General features: G+C 33.1%; 1 protein-coding gene across 4 annotated transcripts; it reads right to left on the bottom strand.

The window, feature by feature from the left end:
- Positions 1-1,075: 1,075 nt before the first annotated feature.
- On the bottom strand, positions 1,076-19,567 carry LOC120333933 (uncharacterized). Of its 4 annotated transcripts, XM_078120427.1 has the most exons (14): positions 19,230-19,567; positions 16,964-18,359; positions 15,487-15,663; positions 14,667-14,723; positions 7,656-7,868; positions 6,754-6,925; positions 6,468-6,635; positions 4,617-5,764; positions 3,919-4,095; positions 3,618-3,715; positions 3,262-3,354; positions 2,752-2,850; positions 2,518-2,656; positions 1,076-1,957 (listed from the first exon to the last, which is right to left on the bottom strand). In XM_078120427.1, exons 2-14 carry the CDS (start codon positions 17,191-17,193, stop codon positions 1,939-1,941), a joined length of 2,790 nt encoding a protein of 929 aa, XP_077976553.1. In that variant the 5' UTR covers positions 17,194-18,359; positions 19,230-19,567; the 3' UTR covers positions 1,076-1,938. The 4 variants fall into 4 exon arrangements, with proteins under 4 accessions (XP_077976553.1, XP_039257269.2, XP_077976554.1 ...); XM_039401335.2 differs by lacking the exon at positions 14,667-14,723 and having other exon boundaries at positions 19,230-19,566; XM_078120428.1 differs by lacking the exon at positions 16,964-18,359 and having other exon boundaries at positions 19,230-19,566.
- Between the last annotated feature and the right edge of the window lie 1,732 nt (positions 19,568-21,299).

The following is a 21,299-nucleotide window of genomic DNA, read 5'->3' as shown; positions in this document are numbered from 1 at the left end:
TTTCTACGAATACAAGACTACTGTCTACTAAATCACTTGGTTTGGAGTTTTCCTCTGCAGCACGTTTAAATTTCAATTTTATATTTAAAGTTTTTTGAATTTCTGATGTCATTGTAACTTCGTAGGTGAAAAAATAGGACCTGGATACATTAGCCTATTCCCCTAGCTAGGCATTGTACTATAAAATCCTCCTACTTTGTTGGTAGTTCGGTATGCCACACTGATTACTCGGCATTCGTTGGAGGGTACGAATCCCGTGGGAAATAATTATATACGACATAATTTCTGGAACCTTCGCCCTTGCAGGCTGCCCCCCGTTACCGATGATGGGTTCTCCACCATTAATTAAAGCACATGCATCTGGAATAAAAATATGTCCAATTAACTATTCCAATGTAGGAAGACAGCTAATAACGGACGACAGGCCATGATCCACCATATTATTAATCTGTTTCTTCTCTCCTGGTAATATACATGGAAATCATATCCTATCCTCAAATTGTTCAGATCTCTTATTAAAAAACTTCATGTATACAACCTAACTGACCTTTATTACAAGTTTCTCTAATTCAAAAGTCATCTAACTATTACTAAACGATTTTAGTAAACCTCACTTAAATGGAATATAAACCTGAGACGACCGACTTGCATGTAATGGGGACATTGTGAATCAGCACTGGATACCGCGCCAAATATTTTTTTCTGAATGTCACTTTTTAGTTAGGCTCACACTGTATTACGCATTTCTATATCGTCGGTTCTTTCTAGTGTAATAATCCGCTGTTAGACACACAATTGCTATTTACGCATTGCAATGCGCCATGTCGTTATCGTATAAAATATGGAAATCATTAACCAGACAGACTCCAAACGTCAGCATTATTACGCCACAATAGAAGTTGCAGCGAAACGTCCACCTTCGCTCAAGACGTTTGAGCCGTGTTAACGAAGCAAAAGAGATATTTGTGTAATTTGAAAACCCTTTTTATAGTTATAACTTAAGTCTCAATTATCTCGCCCGCTGGTTGAGAATTACATAAATAATTTCAAATACTTGTCAAAATATATGTGCAAATATACTTATATTCGCTTTATTACTTAGTTAAGCAAAAATATTCATCACATACAAAAATATCTAGAATGTCTTTTACAGAAAAAAAAATCTTTAAAAAATATCAGTAAATTTTACTACATAACGTACTGTAAAACAGTATAATTCAATTAAATTAACCGTACAAGTGCATAAGTATAGCGTTCAATAGAAAACAGAAAATTACCGTAGGTTGCTGTCAAATATGAGATCAATGAAATGACTAATCTAAGTTAACAAACTCAGGATGTGTTAGAAATCCCTAAGTTATAAAATATCTTTTCAGATTAGGTGAGAATAAATGATGTAGAATAGTTAAAATAAATTTGCAGTTTTGTTTATTTGCAGTGTCAGAAGTAAAATGAAACCTATTTTATGTCTGACTATCAGATAACAAATAAACTTTCAAATGAAATATTTTATATTCTTCCTGAAATAATACATTCACAATAACGGATATCACCAATTTCGAATGTATTCAAATCATTTTGGACGTTTCTGATTACATACTTACATACTTAAACTTACATACCCCAAGTGGTCACAGGTAATTGCTTGAGAATATTCATCAAATGTTTAAATAACAGAATATTACCAGTAACACGAAAATTAACACTCATTTGAACATTATATTACCTAATTAAAAACAGTTGCACAGTTAACAACGAACTTTTTACCAGAATATTCAGGTAATGCGTGTGGTTTATCTAATCCTATCAGTGTGAAGGCATTGAAAGTAACATCAACTTACAGAAAAGGTAAAAGCACAATTTTAAAAGAAAAAAGATGAAACATAAAATGAATTGAAGAGTGTTGGTCGCATTCTTGTTTGTGAACTTGTTGTGGTATTATCGTGGACCGCCGTATCTAAAATATAGGAAATATTAACATGAATACAATTGCTGAAAAAACTGGATTATTGAAAAATGGTGTGACACCACTACCAGTAGAAATCATAAATTATACTATATGATTTTTAAAGACAATCATAAAATGGTATTGCACAGCCGGTTAGGAAGCAATGGCATAATATTGGGTAATCCCGAACTCGTAATGGAACTAAAATAAGGAAATTTGGTATAAAATTATGGCCTAACCCTAACCTGATACAAATACTACATTCCGGTGTTCGCCATCTTGGTTCATATACTTCGGGTGAACCTAAAATTCTAAAGCCATTGAAGGTGATAGCAAACATTCTCTGCAAAGCAATTACTGTTTTCTTGAGAACTTTAACCAAGGAACTCCGACAGTTTTACTTTTCATGGTTTACGTTTCTACACTAATTGTGCACTCGAGAATAGCTGAAGAATCCCCTTTTTCCTGAAGCTGTTTTCGTGGTCATGTTATCCAAACCAGAATGAAATGAACGATACAAAATCAAGGAGACCTAGCACATAAATCTGTTATTGAAATTCTATACTTACTTAGCTGCCCAGTCTGTTCTTCCATATCTTTCATGAATTGGTTGAGGTCGTAATGCACTGCTGTTCTTGGCGCTTGCTTGGTATGTAGTTCCTGCTAATGGTGCTTGTTGCTGTTGCCTTGACTTCCAAGAATTAAAGTCTGAAAATATGTTTTTAAATGAAGAAAAAAATAATCAAATGCGAAGTGGTTAATAAATTCAATTTTCATGGTAAATAACAACGCAATAGACTTACTTCCTTGAGTACCAGCAGGTAGTTGAATTCTTTGTCCTGCTGATCCAACTTCTTTTTTGGTTGCAAAGGATGGAATGTAATCTTTTCCATAATTACTCCCTAATAAACAAAAAATGATTCAAACTAACACAAATTAATTCTTGTACTGCAGTGAAGTATCACGTTGAAAAATAGATTCAGGTTGAATGATTTTGATGAAAAAGGCCCATCGGTTGAAGTGTCATACTTGACTCTGTTGGTGTTGTAATCCACACACCTTGAATTCGAATCTCATGCCCCCCAACCTCACCCATGGGTGTTATAAATTGAATAGATTCTGGGGTAAATTTGGGAAGATTATGCTCCTTCCAAATATTATTAGCCCTCAACCCTACCATTATATCAGATATCAGTGGCTGCTTATATGTGATCTTGTTCAGAGTTAAAGGCCTCAATGAGCATTGTAAAAGTTGCTTACAAATTACAATCTCTTTCAAAACTGATATCCATTTCAATTAACATGATACTTACCTAAAGGTTTATAAGTGGAACCATGGAAATTTGTGTTTTGTGGCCAATTGTTGCCTTGGCCATAATTAGACTGTTTTGGATTATTTTTCATTCCTGAAAATAAAAGAAGTTTTGAATATGAGAATCTTCATCAAAAATAGTTGCTTGACAAGTGATTTCTACTTGTTACAATTAAATATATAAATCTGAATTACCGATATATGCAAACAGAAGCAAGTTACAAATTTACAACACCAATTTTGAAAATACAACAAAATGGTTAAGAAAAGAAAACCTCTGAAAGATTGCAAAATTGATGTAAAATGAAACACAATTTCGAAACTGTAAGTCATGATGAGGATGCAAATAAGGCAAACCTGGATAATATCTGGCTTGTGCAAGGTAATGTTCCTTGGCAGATTTTCTTGTTGCATTTGTATTGGTTGAACCAAATGGAGGCTTTGATTCGGGACTCCTGGAAAACGAAAAAAAAAAATTTAATGAATAAACATTACTAGAAATAAAGTGCTGTAAGGATGAAATTCACAAGTTCGCACAAAACACCACAACTAGACGTAGTGGACGTTCTTTGATCAACACATTATGCTATAATATATTACGCCTGACTAAAGTTTACCATTATTGCTAGGATAAAGTATATTAAAAAACAATTCTTACCCGAATAATGGCTTCAAATCTTTCTTGACAGTCATACCACCGATACCAGTAGTCACTGCTCCGTTACCCTTGTTTTTCCCACTGAGATCTTCGATAGTGTCCCATGGATCTCTACCAGCCAGTCGCCATCTTCTCCTAGGTGGTTTTTGATCTAGTGTGCCAAGTGGCTTTGTTGTGCTGAAAAATGTTAGAAATGAAAGTATATTCATTCGAAATAACTACTCTACTTGAGAGCAAGGGTGTGGAGCAAGTTTTCCCAAATATTATTGGTAAAATTCAACCCACAAAATATTCAATCAGCAAATTCCTCAGAAAGATCCACCATTCATAGAATACACCACCCAGGCAAAATTTGTCAATTCTGATCTACCGTAAGAGGCTCTTTTAACTGATTTGTGTATAATATCAAATTTTGTAGACTTGCTTCAGAATTTTATGGATAGAATGAACATTAATGGATGGAATTTTTCGAACACCCGAAAAATCCTTTACAATTATTCCACAAGAAAGGTTGAATAATAAAAAAATTTCTAAAAGAAGATTCCCAAAACCCCAAAAAATTGTTATGCTGCTGTAGTGCTGTGCATACTTATGGAATGTATCATTCAAACATTGAGAGGAATTTCATACAATGCATGAACAAAAATTGATGTTTCTAAGAATATCAACTACTTTTACTGATATCGTCTAAAAATTACCTTTCCATTATCTTGTTATGGATTCCGGGCAACGGTCTCGCATTCCTTGAAAAATCTTTTTTCTCCGAATAAAGACTTGGCGGAGAATACAAATCATTTGACCCACCAAACTTTGATTCTGAAGGGTTAAGTTGTCCAAGAGGCCTGCGACCTCCTTCATAACCTTGAACTTTCGGGGGGAGACCGTAATTCCCTACACCCCTCGCTCTTGGCGGGGCTTTACTAAGACTTGGTAGTGTTGAATTATTATTATTGTTGTCCGAACGGCCAAAGACCTCTTGTCCTTTTCGAGGAAAAGCAAGTCCACGGATTCGTCCGCTTCCCTTTGCGCTTAATTTGGAAGGACTGTAATCAAGATCGTCCAATAGGAAATCATCGTCAATCACGCCTTCACCAGCGGTTTTGAAGACAGACGAAGGTGAAGGATTCGTAGGTTCTTTTCTTAGACTGTGAAAATTATGACGATGACCTTTGGCACTTGATTCTGGACTTACACCCGGACTTCTTCTCGCTGTTGTAAAATTGAACTTGGTGCCACCTTTCTTGGAAAGAGCGTTCGACTTTGTGGCGGCGTTTGAAGAAAATGTATTAGATGACAATATGTCATCGAAAAATGCATTTTCGTTCTTTTCTGGACTCATTCTGAAATCGGCACGCTTAGAAGCAGCAATGTCCTGGTTTTGTTTTACTTTTGTGTTGAAAACATGGTTGTGACCTGCAGGTGGGTTTTTCGTCCCTAAATCAAGCCCCAAGTCCAAGGCAAGTTCGCTGATAGTGTCTGTACTAATTTCAGATTTTTTGCCTTGCCTGACGCCAGTGGGAGATATTCTATTGTAGGTAGAAAATCCACCCGTAAAAGGTGCTTTTTCTTTTGCCCCAGAATTGTTTCTTCTATTAGCAGGAGCATTTTTAATCAGCCCGTTATCACCTTGTATAAGAACTTTCTTTGTCGCATTGTTGTCTTGTGACAAGGTTCGTTTCGGAGGTAAATTTCCTGCTTTATTTGAGTCAATATTATTTATCGAATATATATCTGGTGCAGGAAGGTTGCCAAACCTTTTTTCTTCGTACAATTTCACCATGGCTTCATTGTGGGTGACTTTTGCTCCCAGATGTTGTCCGACAGCAAAATATGGGTGATGTAGTGCCTAAAACAGATAAAATAGTACCTAAATATTGTAAGATTACAACAAGGTATGATTGTAGTATGACGACCTGTGACAAGAATGCTAAAAAATAAGGCAGCAGACAAGAAGTCAAACAGAAATATGTAAATACTGGGTTAAAAACATCTTGTGGTTTGACACAGCCTGTATGTATTGGCATGAATTGCTTTGAGTTTGATGACAGTCAGTAATTACTATTGCGCAACATCACATTTATATTTATAGTGTCACTAGCTTTTTGGCACTCCAGTGGTCATTTGTAACTTCTCTCAGAAATTACTCTTCTATAGAGTGAGTGCGCGTGACTATGTATTGAAAATTTTTTCACAAAAAATGAATATTTATAGCTAATTGGACTTTCCAGTGGTCATTTGTAACTTCTCTCAGAGATTCTTCTTCTATAGAGTGAGTGCGCGTGACTATGTATTGAAAATTTTTTCACAAAAAATGAAGATTTATAGCTAATTGGACTTGTGTGTGGCTGAATTGGTGTTCAGAAATTGGAAGGGAGTTTGCCCAATAAAACAGCAAATACCACCCACTCTGTTAAATATAATAACAGTTGAGTTTTGACGGTTTGAAGGCCTGTTTTGTTCTCGAGATAACATAGAAGGCATTCTCTCATAAGTAAATTAGCGGCATGTCCCTTGTCATTTACTTCAAAGTGATTTCAATTTTTTTTTACCTGTACAGCCGTTGGACGCTTCTTCGGGTTCCAATGGAGCATTTCTTGTATTAATTGAAGGGCTTCTGAACTAGCATTTGGTATTAAAGTTTTGAGCGGCGTAGCTGTGCATTGTGGCCATCGAAAGTTCATTCGACTTGCAAGCTGGTACCCTTCTGGCCAATCAGCCTGAATATATAGAAATGAAGTTTTGAATAACAGACTGGTTGAAACCAGATAAAACTGGTTGTGAGAAGCAAGAAACAAAGAGCTTTTGTTGACTGTCTCAGCAATCAATAATACATACCTTAGAAGCAGGTCCAAGAACTTGGCACAATTTAAATATCTCGTCAAGTTCAGAAGATCCAGGAAACAATGGCCGTAACATGTATAATTCAGCCATGATACAACCTAATGCCCAGATGTCAATTGGTGAACTGTAATTTGTGGAACGAAGAAGAACTTCAGGTGCTCTGTACCTGTTTAATAAAAATTTGATTCTTTAAAAATGTTCAAATTATATAAAATAAATACTATATATTTGGAATATTTTGGTCATGCCAAAAAATCTATTTTCCAAACTGGGTGCGTAATGACGAACCATCAAGAATTTGATCTTTCCAAAAATAGTCGCCTCTTATGTACTAGTATTTTGTACAGAGTGGCAGTGTGAAACTCAACTTCAAACAAATTGAAAACGATCGAGAGCTACATATATAAATATACTGTAAAACAGTGACTATCAACCTTTTACCGACTGCTTACCACTTTAGTGTTTCTTACTCTGGCCGCGAAACACCGGCACCGACAAAGCTCCCTTTTTAATGGGAAACAATGGCACAATAAACACTTTAAGAGAGTATTTTTAATAATGTGGCGCTACATCCATTTTTGGGGGTTCATGCAAACTTTCAACATATTCATTGTGTGCAATATTGCAAGAGAATTTGCGTCGTCTACCGTCAGAACTGAAAGGCTTTAATTATCACCACCACTGAATTATCGCCAACCTCGGGCGAATACACTTTGATCGGCAATATGAATGATAAAGAGAAAGCGTTGCTGGCATAATTTAGCCAACTCAGTTGTACCACAGGTTGAGAACCACTGCTGTGAGAAGATTAATACTCGACAAACATTACAACTTAGAAATGACACCGGAAAACCATGTTTTCAGTAAAGTATATGACAAAAAATTTATCAACCTACCATCTAGTTGAAACATAGTCTGTGTAAGGAGGTTGAGATCTGATTTCTCTTGCAAGTCCAAAGTCAGCAATCTTAACAAGATCTTGTCCCATGCATAATAAATTTTCTGGTTTCATATCACGATGAAAATATCCATGTTTGTGCATAAAAGCAAGACCTTGTAGAACTTGAAACACAATGTTCCGCACTGTTGTTTCTGGGAAGTGTTTGTCCCTGAAAAAAGAAAAACATTTATATTATTGCGAGCTGTTGAATTCCCCAATAAAAGAAAAGTTTTTAGTTCAAGTGAAAAATCAAATATCTAACAACAGTGATTCCTAAACTGTATGTACTAGTGCAGAGATGAGCAAACAGCAATTTGTTTGTGCGCCTCTCCCTGCTTTTGAAAAAAGTTTTTTTTACAACTACATCCAAAATTTTTATTTATTTTTTTTTATTTAATTTAAAACTATGAATTGTGAAAATAATATTCTTTTTTTCATTTCCAGTTAACAATGTCAACCACTGTCAATTTAGACACTATCAAAGTGAATGGAAATAGTAATTGTTAATTTCTCAATGTGGCCCGTCACAAAAATAGCTTTCTGAATGCAGCCCTTGAAAAATGTGCTGCCCATCGTCGTACTTGTTCATTGAGATAGTTGTAAAATATTGATTAGTTTCCTAAAAAATCACTTCTTATCTGCTTGTGTTTCGAACTTGACATAGAATGATCAAATTTTAATATAAAAGTCAATGTTGAGAGAGAAATAAAATCAGTCACATTTTGATTATCAATGTATCACAATTGTGATTCACAATAATTAAATGTGATTATATTATAAAACATTTCCACGTCATAATTTAATGACAAATTTTTAGTCAAAAACATCCTGGTGATATGTCTTACAGAAAGTAAATGCGTCTTGAGTATGGAAAGTTTGGGAACTGTTGTCTAAGCATAGAAATACACAGAACAAAAACTATTCCGTTTATCAGTAACCAAAATACATAACAATAAAGTTATTTTTATATTAAACAAAAACAAAATAGTAACATGGTGGCAATGATATGGGAATCTACTATATAAAAGTATGACATAGGAAGTCTATACAAAACAACAAAGCGAATCGGACAGTTGTTTTGTTTTGAAAATTGATGCGACCCGAATCGACTTATTCATCAGGTATAATTAGAGGGCAGGGTGAGTTTCTTGTTACACAAGATTAAACAAGTCTTTCATGTTTCCCGCCGAATGATTTATGAATCCGATACAGAGTGCTGTCCATACCTATACATGTAGTCTGATATTTTTTGCACTTTTGTTACCTTTGCAAATACCTTCATTTCGATAAAACTTAATTTTTGAGTAAAACAGATCTATAGTGCATTGTGCAATAAATTAATTTTTATGCAATTTTATTTTATCTAAATTCCCAAATAAATCATAGATGAACGAAATGGTAAGATGTCAATATGACTGAGTAAAACTAATCAATTGTCAATTTTTGAATTTTTGGTCATTTATATTCTATCTAAATTTTCCAATACACAATGCATAATTACACGAAATAGTGACTTTGGATTGGTGTCTGAAACAGAGATCACCTACATTCAATGCTAACATATTCAAGAATATTATCAGGGATAACCAAAATTATACAAATATTTATTCAGATTAGATTTGTATATGAGATACCAAATACATTTTCAATTGTTTCTTTTTAATAAGAGAGAAATTCGTAGATCAATGTAATGCTGAATACGCATCTTGTCTATGTTTATGTACATACATACGATAGTTTGAACATTTTTTTTATGTTTTTAACTTTTTTTACAGTCTCCCGAGTTGAATGAAGTCAAGATGCCAATTGCTTGAAATGTCAAATTTTTCAAAGTTAATCATAAAATCAAAATGTGAATATCCGATTCATCATAGACATTACTGGAATAGCACGCGCCACCATTTTCATGTGCAAATATGCAAAATTTTACTTGAATATGAATAAATCATTTCAATAATGCTGAATGGGGGGTTAATTAAATTTTACATAAAATATTGACTCAATTGAGTAGTTTCCACACCTTTTACGTCATATGCTAATAAGATAATATCTTTTATTTGTAGAGCTATGATGTCTGGACTAGTTATCAATGGTATTTCTGAAAACAGCATTCTGCAATATGGACTATTGTCCAAAAGAACAAATATTAGTATTGACATAATAATGGAAAGTGTGGAGTTGATAAACATATACCAAATTTATCATATTAATTCAGCTCAATAACAGAAATATAATTTAATAAGCTAGGTAATTTTTTAGTAATTGCAAAAAACTAACCATCTGTCACTTACGGAATGTATTTTAATTAAGTGTTATAATCAAATCTTTACATATCTTAATAGAATTTCTAATAGAACTTCAGTTTAGAATTTTAAATTGTTCAAGTAAGTTGCAAATAAATATTTTTTACCTCAGGTAGTAGCATACCCCAAAATTGATCAATTGTTAATGGGAAAATTTGACATAGTTTTTGAAAACATAGCTGATTTGACAGCACAAAAAGCTTTATTTGAATTATTAGGACATGTTTATACATTTCTTTTCTGTGAATAATTTGAAATAACTTAAATGCATTGAATGCGTGACTAAATTTAAATGTTCGTGATTTTTTTGTGGCATTTGCCATAAAGCTGTATTTTAGTCAAAAAAATCTAAAACATTGATTTTAATACTATCAATTTCAAGTTATTTTAATTAACTTTACTGAAGTAATGCAGCAATTCACAAGTGATAAACAGAAAGTATCACACACTATTCAATTCCATCATCTATATTGGGACTTTGTGAATCTAACCATGAAAAGATTTGAACAGACGGATATAAATATATTGCCTATAAATGCCAGACAGGATAAAAGGGAAAAGAAGGCAGATATGTTTAGATAAGCTTGAGAATTAACCTCACCATAATTGTTAGCATAGTAAGACAAGAGTGCATAGAAACGTCGACTCGAAGTCAACAAATAAACTCTATTCGTGACATGAACGTGATTCGCAATGTTGTTTTAGTAGCGATGTGATAACTTATCCAATAAAAGAACAATAAAATGACTTTGTTTGCCCATTGTGGGTTTAGCCTATAAGTTCAAACCATGATCTAAAAGACAATAATAGGAATCTTGTACCAGCATGAGGTGGGCTGGATAACATCTTGTATTAGATTGCACGATAACATCATGTTAAACTAGTACTAACTCTCCCCCTCTGTTCGTAATCAAATATTAATTATCAGTTTTTAGCGAGTTTGTATCAGTATTATCGGTAAACTTTCTACGCCATATTATGATCTACAGCAAAACAGCTATTTACATAAAAGGTCTTGCAACAATTATTATTTAGATTTAATAATAATAACTCCAAAATTCGAAACAATTTCGAAATCAATAAATTGAATTCCAAAAAATGTATAGACTGGCTGGGTTGTCTGAATGGGTGAGGAAGGCGGGGCTCTCGAAATCGAAACTTGCTATTTTTAGAAATGATGAATCTGCCCTAGACAATATAATTTCATGAATAAGCGCTGTTCTGTCATTCAACTATCACTCATTCAGTATTGAGTAAGTTGTAAATTTTAAAGTTAACAAAAAACCCATAAAATTGGCAAAATAAGTTGTTCAATAAAATAAAAATAATTATGAAATTATGGTAATAAAGATTTTGTATACTGAATCAACGACATGATTTAGTTGTCATGATAATTTGTTTCAGATAACAAATAACGAAACAAATAAGATGAGGAAGATAAAATGATTTGATTTTATCTAAAGACAAGTGAGAGAATAAAATAATATTAGCAGACGCAGTAAAGGAAGATTTTGAAATTGAAGCAAATTTATTCCAACATCCAACTTCAGTAAGATGAAACGCTTCAAAAAGATGTTAGTGTGCAACAAGAATATAAAAGTCATCTTCATTCTTGCTACTACATCCCTTACATGGAATGGCAGAGGAAGGATGGATAGTTAGTCTTGCGAAACTGGATATAAATTATAATCTCTGTGCGATCAATTCCCTATTAAACATGAGTACCTTCTGAACTAGCCATTTTTTTGCAAAATATTCATGGCGCATTAAATGTAATAATATCCTTATTACAATTTATTAAATATGCATGGGTGACACATAATTATTCGATGCGAAATGCCCTGTAACGAATGGAAGAGTGGACATGCAATATTAAAATGGAATGACATAAAAGTGAGAAAGAATATTGAAACAAACTGAATTTGTTTTTAGACTATGTAGCTTCTAACACAAAAAAGTGGACCTATGGATCAATTTTGGAAATTGTTGTTGTTCTTGCTGTTGTTGTTGTTGTAAACATTTTCGTTCTCCACAACTAATGGAACAATTGATTCCAAATTATCAGAACTTAGAGGTGTAAAAACCAACGAGAACTACTACCTTTATTTTACCGATATTTTCACCCAAAATGTTTCCGTTAATATATTTCATGGGCAAGCTTTCAGTTTCATATGATATATGGTAAAATTCTTTTAGCATGTGGCTGGAATTTTACTGTTATAGCGAGGTAGATAGCGGTATATTATATTATTTTGCAATCTTTAACTTCAAATACAATGTCATGGAGGCTTGAAATAGCTACAAAAAAATTTCTCACAGAAAAAAGGTTTATTAGTAGTCACGTCAAAATATGACTAGCTAATTTGTTATTCACATGCTATGTTTTGCCATGGTTACTATGGAACATCTATAAAAAATTCATGTGCCATAAAGTGCTGTAATACATATTGCAAGTAGGTCCTAATGGAAATATTGCACGTCCATTTATAATTGTTTATACATGATCTCATATACATAATGCTTAAAAACTGATACAAAATTTATTCTTTCGAGTATGGCCATCTTTGTCATCCTCAAGTGACTTTCTCATATAGGTAGGACTCTTAAATATTGGAGTGGATTTTTATATCTTTAAATTCCTTTGTCTTGGAGTTGGAGTACTGGCCAATCGAAGCAAGTTTCATTGTTATAATATCAGACGTCATTCCTGATAAATATACTATGTCACCCAATTACGTCAAAAGTGAAACTTACGAATTAAAGAGCATGTGAAGAGTGTCTTCAAAAAACATGTTGACTTGACCCCAGTATAAAATGTTTCAAGTTTGAGGAACAAGAACTAATCGAGAAGTAAAGAATACTACCTTTTTGTATCGAGTTACTTATCACCATTAAAATTTTTGAATTCAATATTCTTTCACTCTAAGAAATTTTGGGCGCAATACTTAATTCGAACTTCTTCTATAGATGATCCATGCAAGATATTCATTTTTAAATATAGTCGATAAATGTCAACTGTTTTATGCTTGATTTGTTAAATAACTTTAATATGATCACAGACACACCCCTTTGTTTACACCCCTAAAATTATTATTAATAAAATATTATACCATGATAATAGCAAATCGCTACCAATCCTAATTAATCATTTTCAAGCCTCAACATGGCATATTAATTTTTTTTTCTATCAATTAATGCGTACCTATTCGATCCTTACAATGACAATGCTACAGCATGGTCCTTTGCAGCAGTCAGTCAATTTCAATTGAACAGAAATATCAGTTGTTAAGTAAGAACTATAGTTGGTGGGTGTTATCAGGGCATGCCCATTTATGGCCCTTCCCTGAAATACATTCGATTTGCAGAACCATTAGAAACCACTTGACAATATGAATGACATAAGAATGACCTGAGGACATCAGCGGCTGAACAGGATGAAGTAGGTCCTTGATCCATAATATGAAAATTCTTTTCTCACACCTGCATTGTTATTAATTTAATATTGATTCATGATCGTTCAAGCATGATAAGATAAAATTGGGACAAATGCCAAAATGAAAAATAAATATGGTATTGCTATTCAAAATGTTAAAGCAATGTCCTTTCCTAATCTTTAAACTTCATATTTTTACACTATGAATTGTACTCATAATATGATTCTAATTAAATGGATATATTCAAAATATAAATCATTTCTAAAGATTAGAGACGTCTAGGACAATTTGAATATCGAAATCCATTTAAAATTGAATATATTTCGTTTCATGAATTTTTCATATCAGGAATAATCAAGAATATTTTTGTTCGAAAAACTGTCATTCTCAGTAAAATAAAAATATCATCAACAAAATGGCTTTTAAACTGGAAAATTTGATCAAAATAAGCAGTTTGACTAGTTCACAACTATTGCTTTGTTGTTCTAAATTTCAAAACATACTTTTTATGCAGCGGCAAACTAAAAATGTAAAAAGATCGCTATATAGGTAAAGCAAAGCATAAATCATAATGGTAAATATCCTTTTAATAAAGGTCTGATGCAGATGATATAATTACACTAACCTGGGCACATGCTAGTCCCAATTTTAACCTCTTTAATGCCTATTTAAGTGCTTTTATCTTATTAAGAAAAACAAAAAAGAAAAATGAGTGACAGTTGTCATAAGTGGTAATTAAGAACGATGAGAGTGCTTGAGATTTTTGACAAAAACGATCAACCTGAAATACTTGTAAATGCTGCTGCTGGATATGCCCATAGATTTGAACAAAACAAGCATAAAATATGGTAAAAAAAATCCATATTTTAAGAGATTAGAAAAAAAACAGCCAATACTTTATTAAACATGAACTGTTTAAAATAAATATTTAGAAAAAAAATAGTTTAGAATATTTTTGGTGAACAGGGATGAGAAATATGTTTTGTGTCAAATTTGCAGATGCCCATGTACAAATTACATGCACACCTGTATAATGTAAAAAATACTGGAAATATACTATATATATTAGTTTCTTGTCTGGACCCTTTTTCAGAGAGACAGTATGAAACAGAAAACACCTCATCATAACATGCAACCATAGAAATCCCATTCATTTGACGACTCATAAATAATTCATTGATAAATTATCATACACATCTGCATATGTTATAAAACAATACAACACAATACCTGTAATCACCTCGCCTTGCCCATTGCCTGTCACTAACATGTGCTTTCTCTTCTCGTCTAAAATTAATAAGGATATATTCCATTCTGAATATTATTATCTGCATTAAGCTTATTAATTACCATCCAACTTTCGTCTTCAACTAATTTTTATTTCAAGAATCTCAAGCTAATAATTGAAGAACATGGTCTCACACTATTTCTAAACTGTTGCTAAAACTTGCTATTTAGTAGAAATACTTACCGTAATTACTTTCAACAAATCTAACCTGTGCTCTAAGCACATAACATAACCACACTCAAAATTGAAACAATATTTCGCCAATGTTATAAAACTAATATCTACAACGCTAGCTACAAGTTATATGCGATAAGATCGGATCCTATCCCACCTATAGAGTTATTATGAATTCCCTGTAGGTCCTACTTGTTACTTAATATATAGAAAAATATAGTTTAATAATATTATTCATTTAGCCGAATTGTGCATAGAAATAAGGGATTTCAGTTTGGAATTGCAAATTCCAATTTTTGTTGAAGAAAAGCTAGATTCTTGGTAATTTATTTGATTACATTACATAAAGATTTACCATATGTCTGCTCGACCAACTACCTAACGAATCTATTTTATTTGTATGTAAAACACATGATCAAATGAATGATAACTATTTTAAATAATTGCGAAAATACTATTGCAATAAACATTTATAATTTATTTAATACCTATTATCTAAAGCAGACTGCTTCAGTTCATACAATTATAGCAGACCGAACTTGATTGAAAAAACAAAAAAATTTGACGATAAATAACTAGCGATATTACCTGTCTTTCATTAGTTGGTATAAGTTTTCTCTCATGTATTCAAATACGAAATATAGATTGTCGTTTTCTCGTACAACTTCCTTAAGTTTTATAACATTAACATGGCTGAGTTTTTTCAAAGCTTTTATTTCCCGTAGATCAACACACTCTTGCCAGCTGTAGAACTTCTTTTTCATTCTGTTACAAAAGTTAAAGATCATAATATATAACATTCCGGTCAAAACAAATAGCAAAACAGAGAAATTTACCAAATAGGATATGACAATCATTTTGAGCTGGCATAAAAAATAGCCACAAACAAGTATTTTAGATTTGATAAGGATGATTGAGAGCTATCATAAAAGAGCCCACATCCTGGAGTGTAATGATATGAACAATTCACAGTGATTTTAATTCACAACGAAGAACTACTATATACACTTTATTGTTCAATTCATTAGTTTTTGATATTGAGTTACATGCAGTTAGGTTAATAAAAATGAATTCATACTAAATCATGCAAAAATTGGAGGTGTACAACAGGGCCGAGCAGGGTTTTTGAGCCAGGGGCCAAAAATTATGCCCACCTAGACTGGCGGGCCACGTGAGTGTGACGTAAAAAAATACATTTTGTGACCAATAATTACAGTGTTTCAAAAGTGGAAACCATTAAGCCTCGTACAAAGATTAAATTTAATCGCAATCTCAACAAATTTTGAGAAAAATCAATTGTGCTAATAATTATTAAGCATTGCTTGCAATAGATTTTAAAAATTAGCAAATTTCAAACAAACTCTCATATCGATTTATTATTGAATTCACAGTGTTTTATATAATACCTACTAATATGAAATGGACATAGCAATAACACATATTAGTTCTACATTTCACTACACAAACTTTTGCAGCAATACAAATTGTAGTGTACAATGATAACACATGCACTTTGACTGTATTGGTTCGTAAAGAACTCGTGTTCAAAATTAAATACAACATAGATGTTAGAAAGGACATGGATAGACATAAAAAATTAGATATACCGTAGTCCGTAAATAACACAAATTTTACACAAATGATATCTCTATGATATGATATTACTCTCCACAAAAACATATAAATGAAATATAATTTTCATTGGACCAGAATTGACCGAGTATTAATTTGAGGAACCATTTAAATTTTGTTTTATTTTTGTGATCAATGTAATAAATTTTTTTGTTGGGAAAATTTAAGAACTTGAATAATACCATGACCAATTTTTGGTGCACAATAAATTAGAAAAAATTAAATCAAATCAATACACATCAAAAAATTAGAAGTACAAAAATCAATCATTTTGAGTATCAAAATAATGATTTGAGAAAATTTCAACATCAAAATTACGGTAATATTAGTACACAATATGAGCAATTGAGCACATCTAGAATCATCAATTTGAAAAAAGCAGAAGCAGCAACTGGTGTCGAGTGTTCACAATGCAAACAACAGCACCACTCACTTTTTAATAGCAACAAGCTCTCCTGAAGTCTTAGTACGAGCCATATGCACAGAACCGTAAGTTCCATCTCCGAGTTGACGAATCATTTCAAATCGATGAAGGCCTTTAGGCCCACCGTCGTCATTCATATCGTTGTTAGTAAGATTCGAACTTTTGGGAGAAACTAAATTTCCATTAGTATGATGATGAGTAGCAAGAGGAGCGAAAGAGGGCCGAACTGCCGAGCTCATCAATCAAAAAATTTATACGCTATAGAAAATTTATGCTAATGAGCAATGTTCAAATCTGGTTCGAAAAATAAATATTTGAAATTGAAAATTCTTCTGAACATTTTTGAAGATTTTGAAAATATAGGAAAAACATATTCAGTCATGCTGATAATAAAAAGTAAATTGGTAAAAGTAAAAAGCATGTTATGATGCAGGGAATGCTAATGGGTAATAGATGCATTCCATCACCAGACTAAACCAAAAATGAATGCTGGCAAATTCAGATCATATCTGATACTTTTGTTACAGGGGTTCTGAAAAGTCACTAAAAATTCCAAACCAATGAACTTGAACTTTGTAAATATTAGAAAATCATAATTGCACTATTAACATCTTTTCTAGCATTCTATAGCTATTTTTATAGGCTTATTTTACTATTTGAGAACATATTCCTGTTGGATAAACTTATTCAAATGGTAACGAAATAGAGCTACTTTCCTCTGTAGCCCAGTCTGTCACACTTGCATAAGAATCTAAAAAATCAAGTGGCCTACAGCAATCATAGACAAAATAATCAGTACTCCCGTAGTGTGTGTACCAGATTAGGGTTAGGCCATAATTTTATTCCTATTACGAGTTCGGGGACTGTCTGTGTTAGCCAAGTGAATATACCCCATTCCCATATGTTTCAGTCCCTTCCGGCCTTCACAAAAATTGAAGTAAAGTAGGGAACAAAATTAGTTACCACCATATTGGTACACACACTCCTGGAGTGCCAAATAATCTAACCAGTAACCTTTGAAGCTGACGCCAGCTCAATACTAAAATGAAATGTACCTAAATGCAATATATCACAAGCTGTCAAATCATGTGAAAAGGGATTAACGAGATTATAAAATATAATCTATTGTGTATGAGATGGATAATCTAGAAACTAGAGTATTGTGTTACACAACCATTTGGGGAAATAATTGATTAGTATGGGCTGGAGTATTATAATGATTTAGAGGTCATATTTCATTTTAGCTTGCAATATTAATAATAAAAATGGATGTATGAATACAATGTAATGGAAACATTAATATTATATAAAACTCTAGACTGGTGAAGGTGTTGATAAAACTATAGTTATAATATGCAGTTTAGTTGTACACTTCTGTAAACACTTCCAGCTTCAAAATTAAAGCCTATATGAAAAGAACAAAAACATTTATTACCGGTATACAGAAATGAAATGTTCGATATGTGAAGTCACCTTCAGCAGGGTACAATGGCTCGTGACTATCAGGCAAAATTGTTTAAAATTTAAAAACTTATATCTGCAATTCAATTGTGTTGATAAACAATATACATTGACCCTCAGAGAAAGAATACCATATTCTACTCAGCATTTTCTGCTTCACAGTAATTCAGAATTGACTAAATCTTTTTAATAAACTTATATGAAATTGATCAACCAAAATCCCTGAAAGGGATTTTTAGCACAAACCTCATGGCAGATTAACAAATTTTTAAAATTATTATATAGAAACAAAAACAACGAGATGGACCAGTATTAAAATAATGAAATATAAAATCCAATAAAAAAATTATGCTTTATCAACCAAACATTATCATTCATGCTCAAATAAATAGAAACCATGCAAGAAGAGAAATAATAATTTAATACCGAATATACCCATAGGTTTTTGATTTATACATGTTTTGCAAATATTATGGGTATTTTGCGATGAGTATGAAGGAATTAAAATAATTACCATGGTTTTTTTATGGCAAAAAAAGTTTCGGTACTAGAACAGATCAGTAGCCGAACACCAATCCTGAACGAATTAGGTTCGACTACTGAGGTACCACTGTAAACAAAAAGGCTTACATGGTCAAAACTATAGCAATATTAATTGCAAAAAGATGGAAAATCTGAATGTGACACGGACAAAAGATAAATTTACAATCTGGCTCATCTGACGCAAGGCAATATTTTTCATTTTTAGAAATGAAATCACAAAAAAGTACACGCTGCATATTGCTGTATTATTATTAATTAAATGATTTCTTACTTTTTCACAGCAACCATTTCTCCAGTTTTGAGGAATTTTGCTAAAGTGACTGAGCCATATGTCCCATCGCCAAGATTTTTTATCTGAAGGTACTTATTCATAGTCTACGTCCAAATCTATATCCAGATGATATTGTACAGTATAGTAGTAGAACTGTAATAACAACTTAATAATCACAATACTGCAATATCCACGGAGTCAAATCATCGTTCGATTGTCACTAACTGCATCACACTCGGCCATAGAAATTACAGTAACATGCATTTTGGCATTTCCAGCTTTTTTACTAGTTCAGGAAATGATTTGCGGATATAAAATTCTAGAAAAACGGATTAGAAAAATAATTTGAAAAAGGTTAAATTAGGTGTGAATGGACTGTATAGAATCTGGGTAAGGGTAAATAGGGGGGATCTGGCACTATAGAAGCTGTTCTATTTCTGCAACTTCCAAAAATTGTGCGCAAGTACAAGTTTTTTTTGCTAAAAACTCTCAAATGCCACAGTGAAACTTTTTTTCTTTCGATAAATCAACGTAATGAGTGACGTAATAAGGCCCTTCAAAGTATACAGATGGTGCTATAAAGCGCAGACAATCATGTGAAATCAAGCAAGCTATTTCTCTCGTTTCTCGTCGTAGCGGTACCGATAAGCGATAGATCACTGGCAATCGTTAGTGAGTTCATTATAGTTGACATGCCATTTCGGACGAACATAGCTAGACTATACTTTAGAAAGCTCTATGACATCGCAGCGACTTAATTTAAGGGTGACGTACTCAGGTGGGGGTCAGGAATATTATATACAGAAATCATTATGCTACGCCCAATAGAAGTACTTGACGGTGTGTACTTCAGGAGACCCAAATATTTTGTTATTAGTTACCAATAGTCAGATGGTGAAGATGGCTTTAAATGTTTCATGGCAAACAAACAAAACAACTTGACCATTGCTTTTTGACCAGACTGGATTCCATGGCAGATGCACGCCCGAGGGCGCTAGCGCTCCACAAAAATGCACGCGAGCGAATTCAATTTTGCACGCCGAAAATTTGCAATTGCTCATCAATGTAAATCGGTTTAAATAGTTTTTAAATCAATAATCTAGTAATATAAAGATGCCAAAAAATTATAACTTTATAATTGTCGACTAATACTTGCTTGCAAGATTTGGCCTGATCGAAAAATGCGAAGCAAAAATCACCATATCGTGTTGAATGATAGGAATCCCGTGAGAAAAATCGCCTCCTCACCGACGCTGGCCAGTTATGGCTCTGATTCAGCGTATTTTTAATACAATAATTTTACACGGATGTACTGAACAGTACCGGTATCTAAAGTCGCACAAACACTCTCAAAATTAGTGACAAAATATAGAAATGATGTTTTGGGGGTCAAAGGTCAAACGTCCATTTTTGCTATGATCCAACTTATTTTTACGCGGATGTATTGAGAGGTATCTTAGTTCGAAATCAGTTTAGCGGGCGCAGTTGTTTTGCACGCCGTGAGCTATAATTGCACGCCAGAAATTCTTATTTGCACGCGGGAATTTCTGATTGCACGCCCGATTTCTCGTTCGAAAAGGCCATGAAATCCAGACTGGCTTTTTGAAATGTCAGCAAGTAGGCTAGGCCTATGGTACAAAGGGTATGCAACTCAGCTATATGCATTCACTGACTCAGGCATTTGACGCAAATTATTTCCTGGAACTGTAGAAACACATCACTTTTCATGGTTATAAAATCTAGGAAAATTAAATTCCAGGACTTAATTATGTTGAACAGAAGTAGGTACGGTACCGTACCGTACCTAGGAGCGGTACCGTAATTCATAATCGAGCATCGTCTTCTATTTCAGTATTTCATCCCGAATTGTTTATACACGTGTTTTCGCACACCAGCCTGCGATTGTCTGTTTTTAGTTAACGTTCACCTACTACAGTACTTACTAACTATAGACTACCGTACCGTATACCGGTACCGGTATTTAAGTAGAGCGCTCGTTGCAATAACTAGTACAAATCAATCACTCTACTTCCCTAAATTCTCATAAATGATTACATAAATGCTTTTTTA

This window comes from Styela clava, chromosome 15, assembly GCF_964204865.1.
Source record: "Styela clava chromosome 15, kaStyClav1.hap1.2, whole genome shotgun sequence".
NCBI classification, from domain to species: domain Eukaryota; kingdom Metazoa; phylum Chordata; class Ascidiacea; order Stolidobranchia; family Styelidae; genus Styela; species Styela clava.
The sequence above is the reverse complement of the archived record's forward strand: the minus strand, read 5'-3'. Positions and strand labels throughout refer to the sequence as shown.

Coding starts and splice junctions, on each gene's coding strand:
- LOC120333933 (XM_078120427.1), bottom strand. CDS start 17,193: ATGAGCTCGGCAGTTCGGCCCTCTTTCGCTCCTCTTGCTACTCATCAT. Junction 6,926..7,655: donor GACTATGTTTCAACTAGATG/GTAGGTTGATAA, acceptor TTTATTAAACAG/GTACAGAGCACCTGAAGTTC. Junction 2,851..3,261: donor TTCCACTTATAAACCTTTAG/GTAAGTATCATG, acceptor TTTGTTTATTAG/GGAGTAATTATGGAAAAGAT.